This window comes from Sciurus vulgaris, assembly GCF_902686455.1.
Source record: "Sciurus vulgaris genome assembly, chromosome: 1".
NCBI classification, from domain to species: domain Eukaryota; kingdom Metazoa; phylum Chordata; class Mammalia; order Rodentia; family Sciuridae; genus Sciurus; species Sciurus vulgaris.
Window position 1 is genome coordinate 211,859,057 of NC_136461.1, and position 26,972 is coordinate 211,886,028.

At 53.3% G+C, this 26,972-nt stretch overlaps 3 protein-coding genes and 1 pseudogene across 8 annotated transcripts in view; 1 reads left to right on the top strand and 3 right to left on the bottom strand.

Moving 5' to 3' along the window:
• NAPRT (nicotinate phosphoribosyltransferase) overlaps positions 1 to 26,972 on the bottom strand; it is a 131,718-nt gene that overhangs the window by 101,130 nt on the left and 3,616 nt on the right. The gene's annotated exons all lie outside the window — the stretch shown is intronic.
• LOC306669788 (CCR4-NOT transcription complex subunit 7-like) lies at positions 349 to 7,641 on the bottom strand (annotated as a pseudogene). The gene is made up of 2 exons: positions 7,264 to 7,641; positions 349 to 972 (listed from the first exon to the last, which is right to left on the bottom strand). The product of its transcript is annotated as a CCR4-NOT transcription complex subunit 7-like (transcript).
• Positions 13,374 to 17,756, top strand: GSDMD (gasdermin D). The gene is made up of 11 exons (XM_079153936.1): positions 13,374 to 13,565; positions 14,342 to 14,562; positions 14,768 to 14,960; positions 15,385 to 15,553; positions 15,798 to 15,906; positions 16,151 to 16,204; positions 16,480 to 16,578; positions 16,697 to 16,869; positions 16,943 to 17,087; positions 17,184 to 17,257; positions 17,384 to 17,756. The coding sequence occupies exons 2-11, from the start codon at positions 14,346 to 14,348 to the stop codon at positions 17,624 to 17,626; spliced, it is 1,476 nt and encodes a 491-aa protein (XP_079010062.1). The 5' UTR covers positions 13,374 to 13,565; positions 14,342 to 14,345; the 3' UTR covers positions 17,627 to 17,756.
• MROH6 (maestro heat like repeat family member 6) lies at positions 21,161 to 26,810 on the bottom strand. Of its 4 annotated transcripts, none has more exons than XM_079153845.1 (14): positions 25,717 to 26,807; positions 25,340 to 25,483; positions 25,019 to 25,173; positions 24,247 to 24,364; positions 23,848 to 24,032; positions 23,628 to 23,765; positions 23,381 to 23,495; positions 23,139 to 23,282; positions 22,894 to 23,067; positions 22,480 to 22,647; positions 22,124 to 22,243; positions 21,790 to 21,892; positions 21,634 to 21,699; positions 21,161 to 21,507 (listed from the first exon to the last, which is right to left on the bottom strand). In XM_079153845.1, exons 1-14 carry the CDS (start codon positions 25,987 to 25,989, stop codon positions 21,278 to 21,280), a joined length of 2,133 nt encoding a protein of 710 aa, XP_079009971.1. In that variant the 5' UTR covers positions 25,990 to 26,807; the 3' UTR covers positions 21,161 to 21,277. The 4 variants fall into 4 exon arrangements, 3 of the variants coding, with proteins under 3 accessions (XP_079009971.1, XP_079009973.1, XP_079009972.1); XM_079153846.1 differs by having other exon boundaries at positions 21,457 to 21,507; positions 21,683 to 21,699; positions 25,717 to 26,809; XM_079153847.1 differs by lacking the exon at positions 21,790 to 21,892 and having other exon boundaries at positions 21,377 to 21,507; positions 21,683 to 21,750; positions 25,717 to 26,810.

The window sequence follows — 26,972 nt, forward strand, 5'->3', positions numbered from 1 at the left end:
AGAATGGTACAAGCAAAGGAAATTCTACCATTAAGTTTCAAGGTCTAAAAAAAGACCATACTAGGGAATAAATTCCCTAACTTGGTGTAAGTAGCACTGAAATCTAAGATCTGTGGAGTTCTCCTCCTAGTCATGTGTTGATATTAGAGAAAAGTTACTAGCCTCTGCCTATTTTCTCACTTGAAAAATAATAAAGTTGTATCTACATGATTTCTAAGGCAATTTAACATTTTTAAGCTTTTATCCTATGAAGAACTTATTCTTCCTTTTCCTTCAGAACTGCATTTCAAGGTGACCTATTTTTGAATACTTTCACTTAAGTGTGGTGAATGTTACTTAAGTGGTACCTCTAACTACACTTTCACTTAGTACATTCTTAGTGCCTAAAACTTCTGCCAACGGATCTTTAATGTTCTCAACCTAATAACCAAGTGAGAAAAAGGCACTGATGTCTTCATACTTCTCTCATTTTGAAAAAGGCCATTCCTGTAAGCAATGAATCAGATCCTGCCTGATGTTGTGGTCCTATTGTTCCAGTTCTAACTGTTCAGCAACTTCCTGCAATCCACCTTTAAGATTTTTGCAGCTCTTCATGAGGTAGTTCACATCATAAATGACAGGATAAAACAATGAAGGATCTCAAAGAAGTCAAGTTCTTCTTCAGGCAAATTAGAATCGGTCAAGATTTTGATTAAATAGCCAAAGTCATAACCACTGTGAAATGATAACCATTTAACCCCTTCACAGAGGACCACTCCTGAAGTCATAAGAAGTTCTGCAAAGTACTGGGTCTCAGTTCCTTCCTCCTCATGTTTTTTAAATTGGATACCAGATGTTGTCAGTGGCTCTATAGAATCCTGGGCATACATGTCCTCCGTCAAATTAAATTTAAAATTAAACTGCCAGGTTGAAGTTCCTGGAGGGTATTCTCCTTGTTCATTCACAAATGTCAGCCATTTGCCTGCCTCTCGCCTGTCCATCGCCTGCCTTACCCCTATCCATCACACAATGCTCGAGGTTCACCTCCCCATCATCCGACAGCTGCCAGCAGACTGACCGCAGACCACCAGTGGAGAACGAGCTGCCTGCTGTCGCCTGGAAGTTCACTGTTACAGTAGCTGCAGGTATGATTACACGTGGCTGCCGCCATTTTGTGACAACAGCCAGGCCTTGCAGGACCCCTGGCTGGACTGACTGAGCCCCGTTTCCAGGATCCCTCAGCCCGACCGATCACTCCCTGCCTCTGGGGCCCTCACATCAACTGACTGCTCCCTGCCGCCAGGACCCCCAGACCAGCTGACGGCACCCTATCACCAGGAACCCAGACCGACTGATTGCACCCAGCCTCCTCGATTCCCACAAGCACACCAAACACACGGGACCTCCAGGACCACTGCCGGACCAACTGCATCCTGTCTCCAGGACCTCCAGCTGACCACGTCCACCCCTGAGCTGCAGCTCCCCATTTGCCAACACATTTTGAAGCCAGAGCGGCCATCTTGGATAATCCTGGAAGCCATAGCTCCGATCTTCGGGTGGGGCAAATCCCATCCTGAGACGCCTGCTAGAGGCTTGAAGCTCATTGTCAGGTACCTCTCATACATCAGGCTACTGAACACTGGGAGGTTTCATTAGTATATGACTGCTATACAGATTTTCTTTTTTCTCCTTTTTAAAAAAAAAAATACTTAAGTTTTTATTTCTTTACGTTTCTTGCTTTCTTTTCCTTCTGTTTACCTGTTCCCTCAGAGTCGCTTTCTCCCTTATTTACATGCTAACATCCGATTTCTTTTGATTACACTCTCACCCTTTCTACTTTCTAGAACTTCTGTATATTCTTTTCTTATCCCATTAACAGCCACATTCTACACCCCTCTGCATCCTCTTCGTCCTCCATCAGAAACTGCAGACCTTACTGCAAACCTGTTTGTTTTACCGAAGATAATATTTGACCTCATTTTGTTTATTATGGCAATTATAATAGGGGCTATTTGGTCTAGGATTGCATAGTGTCTGGTTTGGGCACTGCTAATATTGATCTCCTCTTAAAGGGGTTTGGAAACCTATAGGGCCACTATAAGCCTAGAGGGGGAAATCTGCAATACCCCAGATCTGCACTGCTAGAGGGAAGATACACAAACAACATGAAAAAACAAGGAAAGAAAATGATCCAAACAAATCTAGATTCTATATTAATAGCATCCAATGACAGTATGTTAGAAGAAATGTCAGAAAAGGACTTCAGATTATACATGATTAAAATGATTTGTGAAGGAAAGGATGAGATATGAGATCAAATGCAGGCAATGAATGATAATACCAATAAGCTGAAAGAGCACCTGCAGGAAGCAAAAGATCATTTCAACAAAGAGATAGAGATTCTCAAAAAAAAAAAAAACCAAACGGAAATCCTTGAAATGAAGGAGACAATAAACCAAATAAAACACTCAGTGGAAAGCATCACCAACAGACTAGACCACTTGGAAGACAGAACCTCAGACAATGAGGACAAAATATTTAATCTTAAAAATAAAGTCACCCAAACAGAGAAGATGGTAAGAAATCATGAACAGAATCTCTAAGAACTATGGGACATCATGAAAAGACCAAATTTAAGAATTATTGGGATTGAGGAAGGCACAGAGATACAAACCAAAGGAATGAAGAACCTATTCAATGAAATAATATCAGAAAAATTCCCAAACCTGAAGAATGGAATGGAAAATCAAATACAAGAGGCTTACAGAACACCTAATGCACAGAATCACAACAGATCCACACCAAGGCACATTACAATGAAAATGCCTAACATTCAAAATAAAAATAGGATTTTGAAGGCCGCAAGAGAAAAGCATCAGATTAAATACAGGGGGAGACCAATACGGATAGCAGCCAACTTCTCTAAAAGCTAGAAGGGCCTGGACCAACATATTTCAAGAACATGGTTGCCAACCAAGAATCCTATACCCAGCAAAACTAACCTTCAGATCTGAAGATGAAATAAAATCCTTCCATGATAAACAAAAGTTAAAAGAATTTACAAATAGAAAGCCTGCACTACAGAATGTTCTCAACAAAATATTCCATGAGGAGGAAATGAAAAACAACAATGGAGGTCAGCAAAGGTAGGAACTATCTTAGAGAAAAACCGCTCAAAGGAGAAACCAAGCCAACTTAAAAACCAAAAATAAGCCAAATGACTGGAATACAAATCATTTCTCAATAATAACACTGAACGTTAATGGCCTAAACTCCTCAATCAAAAGACATAGACTGGCAGAATGGATTAAAAAGAAAGACCCAACAATATGCTTCCTGCAAGAGACTCATCTCATAGAAAAAGACATCCACAGACTAAAGGTGAAAGGATGGGAAAAAACCTACCTTGCACATGGACTCAGTAAAAAAGCGGGGGTTTCCATCCTTATATCAGATAAAGTGGACTTCAAGCCAAAGTTAGTCAGAAGGGATAAAGAAGGACATTTCATACTGCTTAAGGGAACCATAAGTCAGGAAGACATAAGGATAGTAAATATTTATGCCCCAAACAATGGTTCATCCCTATACATCAAACAAATCCTTCTCAATTTCAAGAATCACATGGACCACAACACAATAATTCTGGGCGACTTTAACACACCGCTGTCACCACTAGATAGATCTTCAAAACAAAATCCAACCAAAGAAACCATAGAACTCAATAACACAATCAATAACCTAGACTTAATAGACATATATAGAATATTCCATCCATCAACGAGTGGATTCACTTTCTTCTCAGCAGCACATGGAACCTCCTCGAAAACAGACCATATGTTATGCCACAAAGCAGCCCTTAGGAAATGCAAAAAAATAGAGATACTGCCTTGTATTCTATCAGATCATAATGGACTGAGAGTAGAAATCAATGACAAAATAAAAAAGGGAAATTACTCCAACACTTGGAGACTAAATAATATGCTATTGAATGAAATATGGATAACAAAAAACATCAGGGAGGACATTAAAAAATTCTTAGAGGTCAATGAGAATGATGATACAACATATCAAAATCTCTGGGACACTATGAAAGCGGTACTAAGAGGAAAATTCATTGCATGGAGCGCATTCCAGAAAAGAATGAAAAGTCAACAATTAAATGACCTAACATTACAGCTCAAAGCCCTAGAAAAAGAAGAACAGAATAACAGCAAAAGTAATAGAACACAGGAAATAATTAAAGTCAGAGCTGAAATCAATGAAATTGAAACAAAAGAAACTATTCAAAAAATTGACATAACAAAAAGTTGGTTCTTTGAGAAAGTAAACAAAATAGATAAACCCTTAGCTACACTAACAAAGAGAAGGAGAGAGAAGACTCAAATTACTAAAATACATGATGCAAAAGGAAATATCACGACAGACACCACTGAGATACAGAACATAATGAGAAGCTACTTTGAAAATCTGTATTCCAACAAAATAGAAACTACTGAAGACATTGACAAATTTCTAGAGACATGTGCTCCTCCCAAACTGAACCAGGAGGACATACATGATTTAAACAATCAATATCAAGCAATGAAATAGAAGAAGCCATTAAAAATCTACCATTCAAGAAAAGCCCAGGACCAGACGGATTCTCAGCCGAGTTCTACAAGACCTTCAAAGAAGAACTCATTCCAATACTTCTCAAAGTATTCCAGGAAATAGAAAAGGAGGGTACCCTACCGAACTCATTCTATGAAGCCAATATCACCCTCATATCCAAACCAGGAAAAGACACATCAAGGAAAGAAAATTTTAGGCCAATATCCTTGATGAATATAGATGCAAAGATTCTTAACAAAATATTGGCAAACCATATCCAAAAACATATTAAGAAAATTGTGCACCACGATCAAGTGGGGTTCATCCCTGGAATGCAAGGATGGTTTAACATTCATAAATCAATAAACGTAATCCATCATATCAATAGACTTAAGGATAAGAATCATATGGTTATTTCAATTGATGCAGAAAAAGCGTTTGACAAAATACAACACCCTTCATGCTCAAAACACTAGAAAAAATAGGGATAGTAGGAACATACCTGAACATTGTAAAGCCTATTTATGCTAAGCCCATGGCCAACATCATTCTTAATGGAGAAAAACTGAAACCATTCCCTTTAAAAACGGGAACAAGACAGGGATGTCCTCTTTCACCTCTTCTATTCAACATTGTCCTCGAAACTCTAGCCAGAGCAATAAGGCAGACTAAAGAAATTAAAGGGATACAAATAGGAAAAGAGGAACTTAAGCTGTCACTATTTGCGGATGACATGATTCTATATTTAGAGGATCCAAAAACTTCCTCCAGAAAACTTCTAGACCTCATCAATGAATTCAGCAAAATAGCAGGCTATAAAATCAACACACATAAATCTAAAGCATTTTTATATGCAAGCGACGAAACAGCTGAAAGGGAAATGAGGAAAACAACCCTATTTGCAATAGCCTCAAAAAAAATAAAATATTTGGGTATCATTCTAACCAAAGAGGTAAAAGATCTCTACAATGAAAACTACAAAACACTGAAGAAAGAAATTAAGGAAGACCTTAGAAGATGGAAAGATCTCCCATGTTCTTGGATAGGCAGAATTAATATTGTCAAAATGGCCATACTACCAAAAGTGCTATACAGATTCAATGCAATTCCAATTAAAATCCCAATAACGTACCTCACAGAAATAGAGCAAGCAATCATGAAATTCATCTGGAAGAATAAGAAACCCAGAATAGCTAAAGCAATCCTTAGCAGGAAGAATGAAACAGGGGGTATCACAATACCAGAACTTCAACTATACTACAAAGCAATAGTAACAAAAACGGCATGGTATTGGCACCAAAATAGACAGGTAGAGCAATGGTACAGAATAGAGGACATGGACACAGACGCAAATAAATACAATTTTCTCATACTAGACAAAGGTTCCAAAAATATGCAATGGAGAAAAGATAGCCTCTTCAACAAATGGTGCTGGGAAAACTGGAAATCCATATGCAACAGAATGAAACTAAACCCCTATCTCTCACCCTGCACAAAACTCAACTCACAATGGATCAAGGACCTTGAAATCAGACCAGAGACCCTGCATCGTATAGAAGAAAAAGTAGGTCCAAATCTTCACCTTGTTGGCTTAGGATCAGACTTCCTTAACAGGACTCCCATAGCACAGGAAATAAAAGCAAGAATCAATAACTGGGATAGATTCAAACTAAATAGCTTTCTCTCAGCAAAGGAAACTATCAGCAATGCGAAGAGAGAGCCTACAGAGTGGGAGAATATCTTTGCCACTCATACTTCAGATAGAGCACTAATTTCCAGAATATATAAAGAACTCAAAAAACTCTACACGAAGAATACAAATAACCCAATCAACAAATGGGCTAGGGATATGAACAGACACTTCACAGAAGAAGATCTATAAGCAATCAACAAACATGAAAAATGTTCACCATCTCTAGTAATAAGAGAAATGCAAATCAAAACTACACTAAGATTTCATCTCACCCCAATTAGAATGGCAATTATTAAGAACACAAGCAACAATAGGTGTTGGGGAGGATGTGGGGGAAAAGGTACACTCATACATTGCTGGTGGGGCTGCAAATTAGTGCAGCCACTCTGGAAAGCAGTGTGGAGATTCCTTAGAAAACTTGGAATGGACCCCCCATTTGATCCAGCTATCCCACTTCTCGGCCTATACCCAAAGGACTTAAAATCAGCATACTACAGAGACACAGCCACATCAATGTTCATAGCGGCTCAATTCACAATAGCCAGACTATGGAACCAACCTAGATGCCCTTCAATTGATGAATGGATAAAGAAACTGTGGTATATATATACAACGGAATATTACTCAGCTATAAAGAATAATAAAATTATGGCATTTGCAGGCAAATGGATGAAATTGGAGAATATCATGTTAAGTGAGATAAGCCAACCTCAAAAATCCAAAAGAGGAATGATCTCACTGATAAGCGGATGATGACACTTAATGGGGGGTGGGAGTGGGACAAGAATGGAGGAAGGAGGGACTGTATAGAGGGAGAAGAGAGGTGGAAGGGGTGGGGGGAAGGAAAAAAGTAATGGAATGAATCAAACACCATTACTCCATGTAAATATATGAATATGCAAATGGTATGCTGCTACTCCATGTACAAACAGAAACAACAAGTATCCCATTTGTTTACAATAAAAATAAATTTAAAAAAATAAAAATAAAAATAAATAAATGTCAGTCCTAGCTGAATCATCTTTAACAAGTCTACATTACATCACAATAGTTGGTACTGATGGTCAGCATTGTTCCTGAATTCTCCAATGAGTCTCACAACCACACCTGGAATCTCCGTGTCCACAGCAACATAATTGTATTTTCGGATAATTTGACGAATTTTCTTCATCTCTTCATCCAAGTTACAAGCTCAAACTTCACAAATTCTTTGGCTATGATCTACAGTTGTAGCTGGCATAGTGAGGGCCCAAGGGAGTCTAGATGCCAAGCATCAAAATGTTATATTTGATTGAAGATCTGTTTCATAAAATACTTTGTCCTTTATTTGTGTACTTGGGTCTCTGAGCTCATACTCCTCCTCCTCCTCCTCACCATAGAGGCAGTACCCGGCAGCGGTGGTGGCAGCAGGTGCCCCATAGGCACTGATTGCCCAGCAACTGGGAAAGGGGAGCCCCAAGTGCGCCCGCCGCAATGCGCCGTAGCTTCTCACACGTCCTAGCGGGACGCTAAAACAGCTGAAGTGACAACTTTATGTTGCCATAACCAGTAACAGAAAGAGTGATGGAAGAAGCCCACCCCAGACCCACAGCAGCAGTGGTGAAGGGCCGGCCAGACCCCCAGCAGGGAGGTTTCTGTCTCTTCTCTTCCTGGAATTCTTCTCAAGGCAGCCAGAGGAGTGGCCGGGGCAGGCCCCTGCGTAGCTCTGGGTAACTTGTGCTCCAGGATTGGTGACCATGGGCCCTGCACACACCCAGACACTAAGATCGCTAGACCTTGGCAAAGCTCAGAGGGAGAGGGCGGGGAGATGTCTTGGCCCAGCCCCCTCCCGCTGCCGGGGACTCCTGCAACCTCCGCTCATGAAGGAGCCAGGGCTGGCCTGCTGGAGGACCAGTAGCAGGTGCCAGTGTTAGGACAAGTATTTTCATATCCTCCCTCAAATTCATATGTTGAAGTCATCAGGCTGAAGCCCTTGCTGATGGACTCGTGTCCTTGTAAGAGGCCAGGCTCAGGCGTGGTGGCGCACACCTGTAATCCCAGTGACTCGGGAGCCTGAGGCAGGAGGAGCGCAAGTACAAAGACAGCAACTCAGCAAGACCCTGTCCCGAAAACAGGGCAGGGATGTGGCTCAGTGGTAAAGCACCCCTGGGCTCCATTCCTGGTTAAAAAATGGGAAGAGGATGGAGGAGGAGCCAGATTTAGCTCACAGCAGAGGGAAGAGGATGGAGGAGGAGCCAGATTTAGCTCACAGCAGAGGACCTGCTGTGCACCAGCAAGACCCCCGCCTTGTGAGCACCCGGCTCACTGAGCCTGCCACTCCAGGGCAACTGCTGGAGCGCCCTGTTGAACAGCCACCACTCCTGCCCACAGACACCCACCCGTGCAGGCGGGCACCGGCCTGCCCACGGGCAGTGACCGTCTGAGCCCCAACTGCCAGCCCCCCAGTGGAAGCCAGCTCTCCACCGCCGCCTCTTGGCTTGGGTGGCCGCTGGCCTTGGGCAGGCTATGGAAGGACACAAGTGCTGCCCCCGTGGCCTTCAGAAGCTACCCTGGCAGGCATGCCCGTGACTGACACCCATCAGACCAGCAAGACAGAAGCAACACCCTCCGCGTCCGCGCGGGCGCAGAGCCTCCTTAAACCATCTGCCTCAGCACAGTGCGGCCTTTCTGAAGGGCTGTCTGCAGGAGGTATGTGCCAAGGGCGGGGACGCCTCTGGAGCAACTTCCTGCTTGAGAAATCCCCCAAAGGAAAGAATGAAACACGCAAGGACAAAAATGCCAAGTGAGCTGGGCGGTGCCCATGGCTGCCATCCCAGTGGCCCTGGAGGTCGAGGCAGGAGGATCCTAAGTTGAAGGCCAGCCTCAGCAACTGAGACCCTGCATCAAAATAAAAAAGAATAGGGCTGGGATGTAGCTCAGTGGTAGAGCACCCCTGGGCTCAATCCCTGATGCCAAAACAAACAAACAAAAACCCCAAGTGAACCTTGTTTAGGAACACCAAAACAGGGGGCATGTTTGCATTCTTTTCCAGCATGCTAACACTCATTCTGCTTGCTGTTAGTCTCTCCCTGCAGTGCTGGGGGTCGAAGCCCGCATGCCAGGCCTGTGCTCCCACTCAGCCACGGCCTGCCTGGCCCAGCAGGGTCACGTCCACCTCAGAGAGGTCTGTGCACACAGCAGCAGCACTCGGCTGCTCACACAGTCAGCATGTGGGCCAGTTCCAGAGCGCTTGCCTGCTGACGTGACCCTGGGTAGCCTCCCGTCTCCTCGCGGGCAGGACAGGCACCTCCAGTCCCTTCACAGGCTGGCTGGCTGGTTTTGTGGCCACCATCTTCACTACTGCCCTGTCTCCCTCAGGTTTCTCTTCTGCCTCTTCTCTTTGTCCTTCGGGCCACATCTTCCTGCAAGGTGGCATGTGTGCAGGTCTGGGGCAGGAAGGGACTGCCATCACAGACCTTGAGCAAGCAACCCTCCATGTGGCACAGCCCTGTTGACTGTGACGGGCTCCTCCCTCTCCTTCCCCACTGCAGGTTTCTCTCTGGCCCTTCTGCTGGCGCCCCCATGCTCTCCCCCAGCTGCTGCAACACCCAGCTTCCAATTCTGATGCAGAAACTTTCTCTGCAGTGCAGCCCAAGCAGCTTTCTTCCCAAGCTGTGTGCCACCCACCTTGGGTGTGCCTTGGAGCTGGCCACGCCGCTCTTCTGCAGCCCTACCTCCTAAGGCCACCTGGGCACTGCCTTGGTGAAGGGGGTCCTGGGGACTAACTAGCCACATTAAACATTTTTTCCTGGCAGTGCTCACAGAGTATCAGACCCTCTGTGGGCCTGTTACCTTCCCAGCCCTTCCCTCCCCTGATGTGACCCTGCAAAAGTGTGTCTCTCCCCTCCACTGACCCAGCCTGAACCCAGTTTGGGGGAATTTCCCAACTCCACTCAGGGTGTGACCCTGGGGCCAACCAGTCCAGCCACCTTCCTTGCCAGGTTGGAGGTCAGCAAGCAGGGGCTCTGCAGTGGACAGGTCATCAGCAGGCTGTATTCAGCACCTGTGGATGCCCCCAGCCTTACATCCTGGAGAGAAGAGAGCAGAAAGTCCCAGGAAGAGAACTGCCACAGGCCAGTCTTCCTCCCCTCCAGCATCCCACCCCCACTCGACAACTGCCAAGCCCCTTAGACCCCCCGAGCCACGTCCTTTGGGCAACAAGTTTACTTGGTTATTGTGAAAGTTGGTGACCCCGAGATGAAATGGTTCTCAGAGCCAGGAAGTCTCCACAGGGGAGGGCTGGTGACTCCGGTTCCTGGACGTGCTCCGGGAATTCCCAAGAGTCGCACGGGAGAGTCCTTGTTCCACAGACACCCCAGGCTTTGCGCCTGGCCTGTGTGCACACCGGTCCCTGTAGCAGAGTGTATTTTTAGCGGATCTTTAGCGTCCTCTGGGACCACAGCGACTCAGGCGAGGGGCTCTGGCCAGAGCACAGCAAAGGCACCTGCACCAAAATGCTGATGCCAAGTCCGCCTGGGGTCTTCCCCTAAGTTTCTCCCTTTTGCTTTTAAAAATTTCCCTGGCCAAATAAATATCATTATTCTTTGGAGACCCTCTCGGATTGTTTTGTTTTACCAGGGATTGAACCCAGAGGTGCTTAACCACTAAGCTACACCCCCAGCCCTTTACATTAAAAAATAATAATAGTATATATGTGTAATACATATTTTTTTTGAGACAGGTCTCACTAAATTGCTTAGGCTGCTTAGGCCGGCATGGAACTTGTGATCCTCCTGCCTCACTCTCCCGACGTGGTGCACTGTGGCGGCTGCACCAAGGCAGTGCCCATACATGCTGGCCTCCCCAGCCCAGCAGGGAGCAGGCTTCACCCAGGGACCTTCATGTGGGGAGCTCCTTGCCTACTGGTCCTGGAAAGAGGCCTGTTCTGCCCAGCAGCATGTCCTGAGATGAAACCTTAGACCCACCTGGCCAGCAAAACAGTTCCCAAAAGAGCAGGGAGACAGCACTGGAGGGACCTGACTGTCACTCTCCCTGCTGTGACCAGGACTGGGAGAAGGACAATCTCAAAGGCTCTACACCAGGCCTGGGGCTCAGTCCAGAATGGCCCAGCCACAACCTAGAGAAAGCTGGGAGAGCAGGGTCTGAGGACAGCTGTGTGCCTGGGGTAGATTCAAGGTCTCTGACACCAGCCCACGGTGACCAAGACAGTAGGACACGGAGGAGCCTGTGACCAATCTGAGTATTGCTACTGGGCTCCACATCTTAAAGAGTAAGCGGCCTTATTGAGACACTTTTCATGAACTACACAATCCATCCATTTAAAGTATACAGTTTGGGGCTGGGGCTGGGGCTCAGTGGCAGATACTTGCCTAGCACACTTGAGGTACTGGGTTTGAGCCTCAGCACCGCATGGAAGTAAAACAAATAAAGGCATGCTGTCCACCTACAAGTACAAAAAAATTAAAAATAAATAAAGTATACAGTTTATGCACATGCACACACACTCAGACACACACACACACACACACACACACACACACACACTGGGGATTGAACCCAGGGGCATTTTACCACTGAACCATGTCCCCAGATTTTTTTATTCTTTTATTTTGAAGCAGGGTCTCACTAAGTTACTTAGGGCCCCACTAAGTTGCTAAGGCTGGTCTTGAACTTCGATCCTCCTGCCTCGGCCTCTGAATCCCTGGGATCACCAGCGTGTGCCACAATGTCCAGCACTACGATCAATTTTAAAACATTTTCATCATTCCTGAAAGAAATCTCATACCATTTAGCAGTCACTCCCTATTCCTGCTTCCCACATACCTGGAAGCCACTAGTGGATTTGCCTATTCTGGACATTTCATATAAGTGATATCGTGGGACACTATGTGGTCTTTTGTGTCTCTCTTTTCCACAAGGCAAGTAGGGTGCTTGCCTTTATGCCTGAGAACTGGGGGGGAAAATCCATTCTATAAATTCATTTAACATATTCTTTTTTTAATTGAGGATTAAACCCAGGGGCACTCTACCACTGAACTACATCGCCACTGTCCCCACCACCCCCGGCCTTTTTATTTTTCACTTTGAGACAGATTCTTGCTAACTTGGCAAAGCTAGCACTGGCCTTGCATTTGCAACCCTCCTTTCTCAGCCTTCCTGGTCTCTGGGTGCAAGTGTGCACCACTCTGTCCTGCTAAAATGTCTTTCTTATTCATGCATCAGTTGATGGACAGTTGGGTTATCTCCACTATTTATTTTTTGTTAGTTTTGCCATACTAGTGATGGACATGCTAGTACAATTGAGCTAAACCACCAGCACTTTTTTAAAAAGTTTTGTTTGAAGCTTGCTAAGTTGCTGAGTCTGGCCTTGAACTTGGAATCCTCCTGCTTCAGCCTCCCGAGTAGATGGGCGCACGAGCATGTGCCCCTGACACTTTTTGACTATTGTGAATAATGCCGCTATGAACATTGGTGCACACATCTCTGACCTCTTGCTTTCAGTTCCTTTGAGTACGTGCCAAAAGAGTGAGATCACTTGGTCACACGGCAACTCAAAGTCTGCCTGTCTGAGGAACTGGAACTGCCAGATTTATCCCAAAGGGGCTCTGCCTGCCCTTCCAGTTCCCACCTGAGGTGGGCTGGGGTTTCAGCTTTGTGTGACAGCCTACCTTCCTAGAGGTGTGACGTCTCATGGTTTTGAATTGCATTTCCCTGACGACTAATGATCTTGAACTTGCTGGCAATTTCTACATGTTGTACGTCTCTGGAAAAATGCCTTTCAGATCCTTTGCTATTTTTAATTTTTTAATTTTTATTTATTTACTTGTGTATTTATGTATTTTGGTACTGGAGATTGAACCCAGGGACGCTTGACCACTGAGCCACATTCCCAGCCCTTTTTAAAAATATATATATTTTTAGAGTGGGTCTCGCCGAGTCGCTGAGGCTGGCTTTGAACTCACCATCCTCCTGCCTCAGTCTCCCAAGCCACTGGCCCGCATTTTAAGAAACAGCGCCAAGCTCCACGCGTTCCAGGTGCAGTCGGGCGCGGCGGAGCTCCTTGTCGCCGCCCAGGTCCGCCCAGCCTGCGGCCCGGCGGGCTCGCGGAGGTTCCGGGAGGGCGCCCTGGGCACGCCGCTGCGTCGCCCGGCCGCAGTTTCACTTTTGGCTCCGGGCGTGGCGCTCCGGGCGGCGCGCTCCCTCAGCGGTTCCCTCCCCGGCTGAGCGAGCTCCAGACCCCGGCCGCCCGCAGCGCCGCCTCGCTTCGCACAGAGAGCCTGGACCCCTCGGCCCCGCAGGCACGGTGAGCTGCAGCGGCGACGCCCCTGTCCCGACCGCAACTCCAGGGTGCCGCCCCAGCACGGGTGGGGGATTCGGCCTTTCCCGGAAGCCGGGCACCTCTAGACCAGCAGGCTGGGTTTGCGCTTGACTCTGAGGTCAAGGCACTGGGGCCCTGGGCTGGCCCGCAGTCCAACTTCAACAGGTCCTGAGACCCGGGCTCCCAGCAGGCCAGGCTGCCTATGTCTGGCTCAGTTCTGTTTTGCAATCTGACCCCTGAAGTCTCAGCCCTAGACATGAGGCTCAGGGAGAAGGCCCAAGAGAACACAGCCAGGATCTGGGGATACCGACTGGTCTTGCCATGGACCCCTCTGCCCAGGGCCCTGGAGGTGGGGGCTTCTGTTTCTTCCTCACCCCTCAGAGCTCCTCAGCCAGGGAGGTGCTGCCCATGTGGGGACCCTACACCTTGTTGGGTTGATAGGGTGTTGTGGCCCTCACCAGTGGCCTAAGGCTGCCCCCAACACTGGTAGCCCCAGTGGGCACAGAACAATGGTGTGGACAGTCTGAATCCTGCTGAGGGTCATGAGTGATGGTCCTGCCTGGTGTACTCATGGCCTTGGAGAGACAGCTGAGCTGGTGACAAGGTGGACACTGTTTTGCTCTGGGCTGAGAAGTGATCAGGGGCAAGGACTTTCTACCAGCCAAGATGTCTCAGGACTAGCTGGGCAGCTGGTTCTGGAGGGACTGAGGTCCCAGGTGCTGGAGGCATCCAAGCTCCAACTGGCCCAATGCCCTCCTCAGGAGTATGCCATCAGCCTTTGAGGGGTTGGTCCGGAGCGTGGTCCGGGAGCTGGATCACAGCAGGGAGCTCATCCCAGTGGACAGCCTTCGGAGCTCTACCAGCTTCCAGCCCTACCGACTGCTGAGCAGGAAACTCCCAAGCTCCTGGTTCTGGAGACCCCGTTATACCTGTGTCAACCTGTCAATCAAGGACATTCTAGAGCCTGATGCCCCAGAACCAGGTACCCCACCTGGTGCTGAGACAGAACCCCCACTGGGATAGCAGTGGCCTGGCCATACCTGCCACCTGCCAGGCTCCACTAACTCCGGGCCTCTGGCCCTGTTTGCAAAGGGATGGCCTCTTCAAAGGTTCCACTTCCTGGGGGTGGGACAGGGCAGTAGTAGCTGGTGGGACAGGCCCCATGCTCAGGTCTGGTCTTGCTTCAGAGTTGGAGCGTGGTGGCCCTTTCCACTTCTATGACGCTGTGGATGGCCAGCTGCAGGGCAGTGTGGAGTTGACAGCCCTGGGACAAGGGAAGATCTCAGGTGGAGCTGCTGTGTCTGGCAGCTCCAGTGCCTCCATGAACGTGTGCACACTGCGTGTGGACCCAAACACTTGGGAGACCATGCACCAGGAGAGGTGAGCTCTGCAAGGGCTGAGGGCCCTCTGACCCTGTGCAGCCATGCTCCTGGGGCGGTCGCTGGGTCATGGACATCAGGAGAGTCCCAAGGCCATGTCTGTGTGCCCACACAGAACAAGGGGTGTCTAGGAGACAAGGGAGCACGTGGCCAATGGTGGGCTTCCAAGGAAGGAGGTTGTTAGGGTCACTTGGGCCTCAGTTATGAGGACTGTATCATGAAGGCCATGGAGTCCAGGCAGGGGCCTGGAGACCACACTGAGCTGCAGGCTCAGAGTAGAGGAGAATAGAAAATGGAAGGTGCCCCAGGGTCACACGTGTCCACCCTTCTCTGTTGGACCTCACCCCTCCTCTTACACCCACCTAGCGGGGCAGTGGGGCAGGAAGCCAGTCTGTGGTGGGCACACCCCAGTGAGCTTCCTGCAGGCGCCTGCGGCAGCCCGAACACAAAATCCTACAGCAGTTGAGGAGTCGCAGGGACAATGTGTATGTAGTGACGGAGGTGCTACAGACCCAGGAAGAGGTGAAGGTCACCCGGACCCACAAGCAGGAGGGCTCAGGCCAGTTTGCACTGCCTGGAGGCATGTGCTTTCAGGTGTGTGGCCAGCCCTATCCCCACCTTGGCCTGACATGGGTGCATGGGTGGCAGCAGGGCTGGGCTGGGCTCTGCCAAGACTCCTACAGGAGTAGCTCACAGCACTGCACTTAAACCAGGGCTTCCCAAAGCCTGGGCTGGCCACCACCAGTGGCAAGCCTGTCACCAACATCCAGCCCATGCCATGCCCCACGTCCCCACACCCAGGGCCCAGTCCTGAGCCTATATCCTACCCATTCCCCAGGGTGAGGGCCAGGGCCATCTGAGCCGGAAGAATATGGTCACCATCCCTGCAGGCAGTATCCTTGCCTTTAGAGTGGCCCAGCTCATCATTGGCTCTGGCTCTGACTGGGGTGAGTGGAGCTGGGGATGCCTCTGGGGCGCAGACTCCAGGGCAGAGAGGTGGGAGGCGGCCTGGGGAGGGCCACCAACTGGTTAGGGGCTGCCACAGGCATCTGGCTGCTCAGCCTCCCAGGTCCCATGGTTGAATCCAGGCTCTGGTTTGTGGGAGACTGAGGCAAGGCCTCGCCTGGGAGGGGGCCCTGTGCAGGAGGGGAGGCTGGTGACCTGCCTCTCCCTGTTCCCACCCGTTGCCAGATATACTCTTCTTCCCTGATGAGAAGAAGAGGACCTTCCCACAGTCCCCCACAGGTGAGCCCTGCCTGTCCAAAGGGAGAAGCACTTCCTTTGCCAGAAAGGCCTTCTCCAGTGCTCAGGGCACACGCTGGCGGGACAGCCTCCTGGGGGTGCACTCCCCGCACGCACACATGAGCAGTGAAATCCGCGGCGTGGGCCTCTGCGGCCTCACACCTACTCTGGGCTGCCGGTGTGGGGGATGGGCCCGAGAGGAAGGCCTCTCTGCTCAGGCCCGCTCCTGGCACTAAGCAGCCCTGCCCGCCCTCCCCTGTCCTCAAACCTGTACCCAGGCAACAAGCCTCCCAGAGATGCAGGCAGCTCACTGCGACCCACCTTCAGCCTTAGCTCCATGTTAGGGTCCCTCCATGGCCACCTCAAGTTCCTATCAGGTTTGTGCCTTTTTGACACCTCTGGGACCCCTGTGGGCTCTCCTGCCCCTTGGCTCTTCCTTGCCAGGGCTCTCCAGGACTCTGAGCACCAGGCAGTGCCAGCTCTCTGTCCCCACAGATGGGCCACTTGAAGATCGGGTTGTCACTGAAGACTTCCAGGGCCTGCAAGCAGAGGTGCAGGCTGGCTCTGAGGAGCTGCAGCACATGGAGAAGCACCTGAGGCAGCAGCTCCTGGGGGACCTGGGGAGGGTCCTGCGGGACCCGCTGGCCCTGCAAGCTTTAGAGTCCTCAGTAAGTAGGGACGTATGGGGATGGACAGGTCTGCCCCACCAGCCCAGGCTCACCCACCCCATGTGTGCCCCAGCTGGAGCAAGGCCTGTGCTGTGGCGGGCAGGTGGAACCTCTGGACGGTCCAGCAGGTGCTGTCCTCGAGTGCCTGGTACTGCCCTCCGGAATGCCAGTGCCAGAACTCGCCGCCCCTGTCTTCTACTTGCTGGGGGCACTGACAGGTCAGTGACCCTGGGGGTAGGTTTGGAACAGAAGGGAAGGACTAGGTTCCCCACTAGGCCTTCCAGAACCCCCTCTCAGACCAGGTTTCTCCCCAGTGCTGAGTGAAACCCAGCGTGAGCTGCTGGCTGATTTGCTGGAGACGGGGCCCCTGCTGGGGCCGCTAAAGCTGGTGAGAGGGCGGAGCATGGAGGCTGGAATGGACCCTGGGTGTATGTGCAAGGGCGGTATGGACAGGCACCGCAGGCCAGGGACTCGGGACTGATTCTCCAGCCATGACCTCTACCCTGACCTGCAGGTGGAGCACCTCTTGCAGCAGAGCACTCCGTGGCAGGAGCGGAGTGCCGTGTCCTTGCCCCCTGGGCTCCTTGGGAGTGGCTGGGGCGAGGAGGCTCCAGGGTGGACCTTGCTGGAGGAATGTGGCCTGGTGCTGCGGGCGGGCACCCCCGACGTGTGCTGGGAGCCACAGGCCCAGGGCCCCACGTGTGCACTCTATGCCTCCCTGGCGCTGCTGACAGGACTAAGTCGGGGGCCCTGCTAACCTGCTCGCCGCACAGTTCTCCTGCCAGTCACCACCCTCTGCCTGCCCCTGGAAGGCTGAAAGCCCAATTTAACTACAGGCCAGGTTACTCCAAGGCCCAGGAATTAGGAAGACTCAATAAACGTGACGCACAAAGGAAAGAATGGGAACAGCTCCGTTTTTGAGAGTCTCTGAGTCCTCAAAAGGATGGGTCGGGGTGGGGACTGTGCCCACACAGGACCGGGAGACAGGTCTGGGCCAAAAGCAAGCATCCCCCATGGTCTTGCTCCTGCAAGGGGGCCCATCCTGTGTTTGGACGTGGTCACATCCCCAGCCTTCCCTGCATGCTTGGTTGCCTGTGAAAGGCAAGCAGAGCAGTTTGGGGGAGTCAGTTCCACCAGGATGGGTCTGTTCCGGAGGCACAGGGAACTGCTCCCTTGCTTTAGGGTACTTGGGGCACATGGCTGACAGGAGCAGGCCCCTTCTCAGCCCACAGGCTGGGCTGCAGGGATGCAACTGTGGCTAAAGGCCAAGAAACCCAGAACTCACGGGACCACAGGAGGTTCCTGGAGAAGTAAGGGGTGACCTGTCCTGCAGAAACATCTTTGCTTATAGGTAGGAATCTCTGGAGATGGGAGGCCTCCCAGTCCCTGCATTCAGATCCCTAGGAATTCAACAGGTCTCAGAGCGCAGGCAGTCCATTCTTTGCACAGGCTCAGCAGCCCACGGGCTCCATATCTACAGTGAGATGTGTGTGACTGATGTGGCCAGGGCATTAGGGTTGCGCCTGGGAGCTTAGATGCCAGGCGAAGTGTCTTTATTTGGTGGGTTCACAGTCCACTTGCACAGCACAGGCTCCTTCAGCTTGGTGAGAAAAGAGGAGACTGCAGCACCTGCTGTGTCCTGGCACTTGCACATCTTGCTAAGGAGGAAAGAATAGGTTCCGCTGTGGCTGGGACATTAAACACCCAAGAAAACCCAGAGCCCATTGGTGTGTGCTCTCCAGAGCACCTCAAATGTCTCATACCTAGGTTACAGAGACCTAAAAGTCAGCCTCCACATGGCAAAGCAGCTCAGTTACTCTTGGGCCCACAGTCCCCCTTTGGAAACCTGTTTGGGGGAACTTGAAAGCAAAACCCGAGTGAATTGGATGGGAACATCCCAGGCCTTAGAAAGCACTGAATAAGCAGGCATTGCAGCACTGCTTCTGGGGCCCCGAGATCCTGAACCAGGTGGCAGGCAGGTCCTGCCACCTATCCAAGCCCCATTTGGAGGGTCCAACAGTTGGCCTTTGGGTATGGGACTTGTGTCCCCAGCAACAAGGCCCACGTGAGAGTATTTGAACACCAGAGTAAGACTGGCTAGCCAGCCAGGCACAGTGGCACAGGCCTGTAATCCCAGCAACTTGAGACTGAGACAGAATTGAAAGGCTAGGGGCTGGGGTTGTGGCTCAGTGGTAGAGCAATTGCCTAGCACATGTGAGGCAGTGGGTTTGAGTCTCAGCACCACACAGGAAACAAAGCAAAGGTCCACTGACAGCTAAAAACATTTTTTTTTTTTAAAAAAGAAAGTTCCAGGCCAGCCTCAGCAACTTCATGAGGCCCTAAGTAACTGGGCCTGTGGCTAGTGGTTAAGTACCCCTTAGTTCAATCTCCAGTACTTATGAAACAAACAAACCAAAGACTGGCTAGCCTGTGGCAGGGCCTTATTTGGAAAGGGTGTACATGTGTCAGGGTGCAACTGTTCCCTGTTGGAAGATTAACCATGAGCGGACTTTCTGTGGGTGAAGGGGATGAGGCCCCCGGGGCTGGAGCTGATGCATCCCCACAGAGTGGCCAAGCTATGTGGCCACCTGCAGCTTCCCTGGAATTGCAAGAGTCCCGGGGCAGAGTCCCACTCCCAGCGGCTTCACTTGAACCTCACTGCAGCAGGGAGCACAGCATGGTTGCCAGCTACTGGGCCAGGGCCCAGGCATGCAAGGTGGACACATGTCCACAACAGGCAGATGCATGGGCAAGACAGCCTAGCCCCAAGCAGCCTCAAAGGGGTATGGGCTCTCCAAGTACCAGAGGTGGGGTGGTGGGTGCTCTCTGCTCATCGCAGCTCCTCCCACCAGAGTCCCCCTCCAAGAGTGGGCGCTGCAGCACCACAGGGTTTGCCCTGGACACTCCGTCCGTTCTCTGTACTTGGAGGGAGAGTGGGTATCACATGCTCATCCTGGGGTCTGCTCCTGGATTGCAAGGAAGGTGAAGCCAGGCTTGATTTTTTTTTGCGGGGGCGGGACTGTTCTGAGGAGATCCATTTGGGTTATGTTCTGATACTCAGCTCTGCTGAGAATGGCTGGCCAGGATGGACGTCCACAGAGCTTCCACACAAACTCCCCCTCCTCCTCCCTCTTTGTCACTAGGATCTGGCAGCCTCTTGGCCTCTCTGACATTTCCTTGATATGTTTCTTATTTGTTCAATCCTTTTTGGCATCTGCTGTAGAGGAGCCAAATTGATGCGCTGATCCCGGGCCCCTGGCTCCACAAAGACTTGTGCCCTTGGCCTCACCCTAGGACGCCAAGATTCCCCTACCAAGAGACCCTGAGGCCAGTCCCAACAGCTCCACCAGGCTTCAGTGGGTTGGGTCACAGTGGAGTGCCTCGTCTGGCTGCACTCCTCTGCCCTGTCCCCCTGGCCCGTCACTGGCATTCTCAGACAGACCCAGCCCCTGCGCACCATGTACGTTTATTGTAAACACTGTCCTGCAGGTGGTGTGATGTGAGGGGGCCAGGAGGGCAGGACCCAGCCCTGTCCCTGAGGGATGGCACCTGCAGTGTGAGGCCCTGAGGAGGGAGCCTCACAGAGGCCTCAAAGGGCAAGAGCACGTTTCAAGGCAGGTATTCTAGGTGGAGGAACCCACTCAGACAAGTGCCCCGAGGTCACAGCTCTGATGGCCTCTGGAAGGGCCTCTCCTTCTGCCCAGTCACACCACCCACATTCACCCTGTTTGATGGCATGGGTGCCTGCGCCACACCTCGGCCCACAAGGGTGATCCCAGCCTGTGCTGTCCTCAGGAAGGGTCCTTAGGGGAACCTTCTAGAGAAGCCCATGGTCAGGTGGGGCAGGGGTGGATGGCCAGTGCAGAGTGGACAGCAGGTGTGGGTGGGAGGGCAGGTCAATGCCTCTTGAGCAGAGAGGACATAAACTAGCAAAGCAGTAAGGAACAGGGGACAGGATAAGGAAAGGGGGTGCCAGCTGTTGGCAGGCCTAGCAGGGTGGTCTGCTGTGGCAGGCAGGAAGGAGATGGGGCCAGGAAGGGGACAGGAGAGCCTGTAGAGGTATGGCTTCCTGTGTGCCATCCAGACCCCCACTTAAGAGGCTAGGTGCTCTCCAGGTCAGGTGCCAGACCCAAGTTAGGAAAGGGCACACTCCAGGGGCCTAGGAAAACAGTAGGTCTGGCAGGGGACAGATGGACCCAGGGGTGCAAGAGGGGAGGGGCTCGGGGTGAAACGGTGCCAGCTGTCCTTCTCTATCACGTGGTGGATCTCTAGAGAGAGGTACCAGGGCCCAGGACACCCCTTGGGAGGGGCCTCTTTTGTAGATCTGCCATCATGTGTGGGTCTGTGCCAGTCAGACACTGATCCTCAGACCCTAGTCCGGGGTCTGACGCTGGGCACCAGGCCACTTTCAGTGGGTTCCCGAGCAGCCCCAGCGGCCGGCGAGGCTCCTGCGCTGGAACGGGCTGTCTGTGTAAAGAGGTGCGGGCCGAACAGAGCGGGCGGGACGCCGAGGGAGGCGCAGGAGGCGGGGACCGCGCCGTCGGCCCTGTGCAAGGGTCAGCAGTGCCACCTGCTGGGAAGACACGTGCGCTGCCGCGGCCACCGCTGGCTCAGGGTCGCTCTGCAGTTGCCCTAGGTCTGTGCACACAGGATGGGAGGGTCACTCAGGATGCCGGCGTCCAAGCCCTGGCCCTCCAGCATCCACTAGGTCCTAGCATCCGCCACCCCTTCAGGACCTCACGCTCTGACAGGTTGAGAACTCACCCTGGAACAGGGACTTCAGCAGCTCCTGGTTGACTCCCCTGGGACTCACATGATAGATCAGGAAGCCTGGACCAAAGCAAACCGGTAAGCTCCAGCTGCACGCCAGTTCGTAGAGCCCTGGGTAGGATAGTCTGCGTTACCCCAAGACTACCTTACCTATGAGCACAGTGGCCGCCCAGCGCAGTGGGTCCTGCGGGCTCCGCAGGTAGCCCTGGGTCTGACTCAGGAAACCGGGCATGTGGTCGGGGTATCGCTGAACCTGGGAACAGAAGGGTTCATTGTAGGAGGAGGGCCGGTTTTGCACAGGGAGGAGGCTGCAGAGGGGAACCTAGGGGTTGGGTCCCTGAGGAGCCCCAGGGCAGGACAGTGTGGTGCAAGGTCATGGACCTGCCCCACTGGGAGCATGATGGTCAGGCTTGGGTGGGGTAGAGACTTGCTTTGGAGATAGCTGACCATACCCCCTCGCCATTACCGTTCTTCCTCTACTGACCAGGCGTTGGCAGACACGGCTTAGAGCTTCAGGACTGTCATAGTGGGCCACAGTGACCATCTCCTCCAGCAGGCCCCAGCGAAGAGCCTGATCACAGCGGGCCAGGGTCCACTCCGAGCTCTGGCATAGGGGAAGGGAGCAGGGTTAGGGATCCAGGGAGTGGCACAAGGTGGAGGGGAGAGGGTGTGGCCAGGAGCTTTAGAAGAGCCTGGAGCAGGGGGCTGCAGTACAGCAGCCCAAGGGAGACTAAGATCCTGGAAGCCCTTGAGGTCACTGTGGGTGTCCCTGGGGCAGCAGGATAGGAGTAGGGAGAGACAGTTGGATGAGATAGGGATGGAGTGGGAGGGACAGCTGACCTCAGCAGTGTCCCGACTGGGGTCATGAAGGCGTAGCAACAGCGGCACAAGACTCTGTAGTATGAGCTTCCGCAGGGGACCGCGGAGCCCCACCCGGAGCCCACTTCGGCCCCGTCGCACCAAAGTCCCCAGGAGCCCTACTGCCGAGGCGCGGACTGAGTCCCGGGCCTGCATGGGAGGGCACAGGGAGGGGGGCCGAATGGAGAGGGAGAGGGGTTCAAGAGTGAGGGGGAGGCCAGGGTGGAGCAAGGAAGGAGAGGGTCTGAGGAGGGCCGCTGACTGGGGCGCGTTTGGGGTCAGAACGGGGAGCAGGCCTGGTGCGACAGGGTGCAGAGCCTGGAGGGGAGGGGCTGAGACTGCAGGCCTGAGAGGCCTGGAGGGGCGGGACGGCCGAGGAGGTGGGGCTTTGCTCACGTCATCCAGCAGGGGCGGGAGGCGTGGCTGGAGCTCGCGGCTCAGCAGCCGAACAGGAGCTCGCCGTTGCAGCAGCAGCCGGCGCAGTGCACCCAGCGCTGCACCCACGAGCCGCGCGTCGCCCTCGCCCAGGGCGCCCAAGAGTGCCGGCAGCAGCGTGCCCACGTGCCGCACCTGGGGAGACAGGGACTAGTGGCCAACCCCTGGCAGGCCCAGTCCGGGCCCTGTCCTGACCCCGTCCTCACCTTCCCTTGATTCAGTGCAAGGTGGCCGAGGCCTAGCAGGCCCAGCCAACGCACAGTGGGCTCGGAGTCGCCCTGCCACGTTCGAAGCCGCTCTAGGATGACCTCCTCCCGCAGTAGCTGCGCGGTGGGCCGGCTTTGCAACAGCTAGGAAGGAACGCGGGATTCTCAGTCCCCGCAGGTCAGCGCTCCTTAGGGTCCAAGTGCACTGTCATCCCTCACCGCCCTTCCAGAAAAGGACTCACCCCGGTGAAAAAGGCCATAGCGGTGAGGCGCTGAGGGGCGTTGGCACTGCGTAGCCGGGGAAGCAAATCTGCGAAGAGGCCTCGCAGGTGGTGGTCAGCGTGTGCCACCATGGCACTAAGGGTGGGGTAAATGGGAGCTCTCCCTGGACTGGGGCCTCGCTCCTGGAGAAGCCCCACCTCCATATACCCATCTGAAACCTGGCCAGCAGGACACCTCCTGCCGCGCAGTCCTGGGGCCCCTCCTCACCTGGCCAGCAGTAGGACACCCTCCAGGTGTGTGTGGGCTCCTACCAGTCTCCTCCAGCCTCCCGCCTGCTCCATGCATGTCACCACCATGCGGCCACCATCCCCAGTGAGCAGGGCCTTCAAGGCCTCCACCGTGCAGCTGCAGATAGGGGCAGTGGTCTAGTGGACAGTAAGGGCCAAGAAGGTGCTGGCCACCCATTTACCTCAGTGTCCCTCCTCACCTGGCGTGGCTGTGTGGTGGCCCTCGGTGGGATGGGGCCCAAGCCTTAGGGCTGTCAGGAGAGTGCACCCCACAAGCCAGCTCATGTAACTGCGTGACCAGCGCCAGCAGCAGGTGCGGGTAAAATCCCCGCGTGGCTCCCACGCAGCCCGACACCGCCAGCATCTCCCCGAGAGCCCGTGTGGCCTGTGGTGCAAGTGGTCCACTCAGGCTTGAGCAGTGCCCAGGGCCACCTCAGGCACCAGAGAGGAAGCACTCCGCAGCCAGTATGAGGATAAAGCCTTGGACATGCACGTGATATTCTGCATGAGGGAGACTCAGGCATGGCCCTGTCTGCTCCCAGGAGGCTGACTCACCCCAGGGCAGCAGGCCCCTCGGCAGTGCAGGTGCAGCCTCTTACCGCCAGCGCCTCAGCCTCCGTTCCTGCTGCCCCTTTCAGTGCCCACAGCAGTTGCACCAGCACCTGTCCATTCACGCGCTGGTTCCGGCTTAAGCTGCGCCACAGCTCTGCCGCTGCCCTGGGAGTACAGGGTGATCAGAAGTGAGAGAAAAATCAGGTGCAGGGCTGGGTGGAGAGGGGCTGCTACTAGAGACAGACACTAGGGCTCCAGCTGGGGAGGAGAAAGTAGACCAGCCCTTGCCCTCCCAGAGGAGCAGAAGAAGCCCCACTGAGCCCAGTATGTGAGACCAGCTGCGGGTTGGGGTCCACTTCAGAGCCCTGTTGGTTCAGAGACAGTGAATCCGACCTGATGCTTTCACACTGTGTGTGTGTGTGTGTGTGTGTGTGTGTGTGTACAATAGCTCATAGAGAATAAAATCAAAGATAATTTCTTCTGGAGCAAATTAAACCAAAAGCTAGAGGCCTTCCAGTGCGGAAGTCACTCTGCTTGCTCACTGCCCCAGAGCAAAACCCCGGGTGGTCACCCACTGACACCACGCTGGGGAGAGAGAAGGCAACCCCAAGGCAGGACCGCCATCCTCCAGGATCCCAAGGCAGAAGGGCAGAGGGATTTTGCGGACGATAAGGGGGTATGGATGTGAGGGCAGCAGTGGACGGGAGGGAATTCCAGGCTCTGCTCTCTCACAGTGTGCCCATCCCAGAACCAGATGGCCAAGTGGGAAGCAGGAAGCAAGCCGCGTGGGGCCGCAGGAGAGCAGGCCGGTTGGGTTACCGATCTGGGGGCAGCGACCGCGGCAGCAGGGCCCACACCACATCCTGTGCGTGCTCCAGGGCCAGTGCACTCAGCACCCGCAGGGCCGCCCGCCGGGGCCTCCCCTCAGCCAAGCTGGGCACTTGTGCCAGCAGCCCACGCACCAGGGCATGCACCTGGGTGGAGGGGGCAGATGTCAGTGGCCAGAACTCCTCAACTCTTCACCGTGACCCTCTCGCAAGCACCCCACCCCCACCCAGCAGAAACAGCCTGAAGGGGGCATATGCACCGGGGTACAGGCTCCAATACCCCACCTGGGGCAGGGAGAGGGTAGGGGCTGACCTGGTCTTCTAGTCGTGCCCCGTGGGCCTCCAGGGCTGACGACAGGGTGACCGCTGTCGCCTGGGTCCCTGCAAAGCCAGCCTCCTCCAAGCAGGCAGCCGTGTAGAGCGCGAGGTCAGAGAGGGCCCCCTCCTCCCAGGAACTCTGGGGAGCGTAGGGCAGCGTGGGTGGGGTGTATGAAGTTTCCAAGCCTCTACCAGCTCCTCCCCAGGCTCCACGCTTGCTGCGAACCCCGTGCCCCTGTACTGCTCTTCAGCCTATTTTATCTACAGTACCTCCCCAGCTCCAACACCTCTTCTCCGTCCAGTGTCCAGGTGATCGTGAAGAGGAGCTGTGCTCCCCATGGTCCCCACAGTGCCACACCCCTCAACACACACCTGGCGGGGCCCCTCTGGGGCGGGCTCCGGGGCCCTGTGCGAAGGGCGGGGCCCACGGCCAGCTGTGGCGTCAGGGGTCCGGTCTCCAGGTTCGGCTTCAGAATCAGTGAGTGTCTGGGCCTGTAGCTCCGTCTCAGCTCCTGGCTCCTGGGCCTCAGACGGAGGACCTGTGGAAGAGGGTCCCAGGGGCGGCCCCTGACTGGACCGGATTCCTTCAGCTAGAGCTGTCAGGGTTAGGGCCCCCGTAGGGGGCCCCCAGCCAAGTCCCCACATGCCCCCAATTGTAGTACCCGACTAGCAGCACCTGCCACTGCTCCTCCCAGGAAATCCTGCCCAAGCCTGACCTAGAAGCAGGCGCCAGGCGGGCCCACGCGTGCGTGCATGCATGCGTGCATGAATGAGCTTGTGCCAGGGGTGACTGGTGAATGGAGTTGTCTGGCTTGGGCAGGGCTCCCCTGCCAGGCTGCTGGAGGTGAGCAGCTGGCCTGAAGCCTGGGTGTCTGTGCTCTGGCTCTGCCCACCAGGGCCCTGGGAGACTATGGATCCAGAAAGAGGAGAGAAGGACCCTTAACCTCAACTTCCAACCCCCCTTGCCTGGATACACAGGGTAGCTGTGGACATCCCATAGGAGTTCCCAGCAGGTTCGGGGCTGGGCTGGTCCCCTACATTCCACTCTAGTCAGACATCCGGGGATAGGCACTGATGGATGCTGTCACCGCCTGAGCTTGGGATCCTGGCTGTGGAGTGGAGGAGGCAGAAGTTGCAGCCTCTTGCCTACCATTGTTGGGATAGGCCCTTCTGGGTCCTGGCCTGTTTTGAGACAGTGATCCCCAGGGCTGGCCCCCAGGACTACAGGGCTGGGTTCATTTGTCCTTTGGGTGCTGTGTGTATTGTGCTGCCCTGTGTGAGACATGTTTCTCTCCAGGCTCATGCTCCTCGGGACTGGCCTGATAAGGCCTCTGCCCTTACCCAACCACGTGGGTGCTGCCCAGCCTGGAGCCAGGGGAGCCGGCTGAGCTGGCCTGGCAGAGTGGAGGGCTGGCGGCAGTGCTTGCAGTGCTCCGGAAGAACCCTGGGTGGTGAGCATTCTCCCCATTCCCTCAAGCTGCCCGGAGGGGAGAGGCCCAGGTCCTGTGCCCTGCTATCAAGCCTAGAGCACCCCTCCCAAACAGTTTTGAGGTCACCAACCTGCTGAGCAGAGGCAAGTAGCCCCCACTGAGCCCCAGCTTCACCTCTCCTCCTCCCCGCTTCCCAGC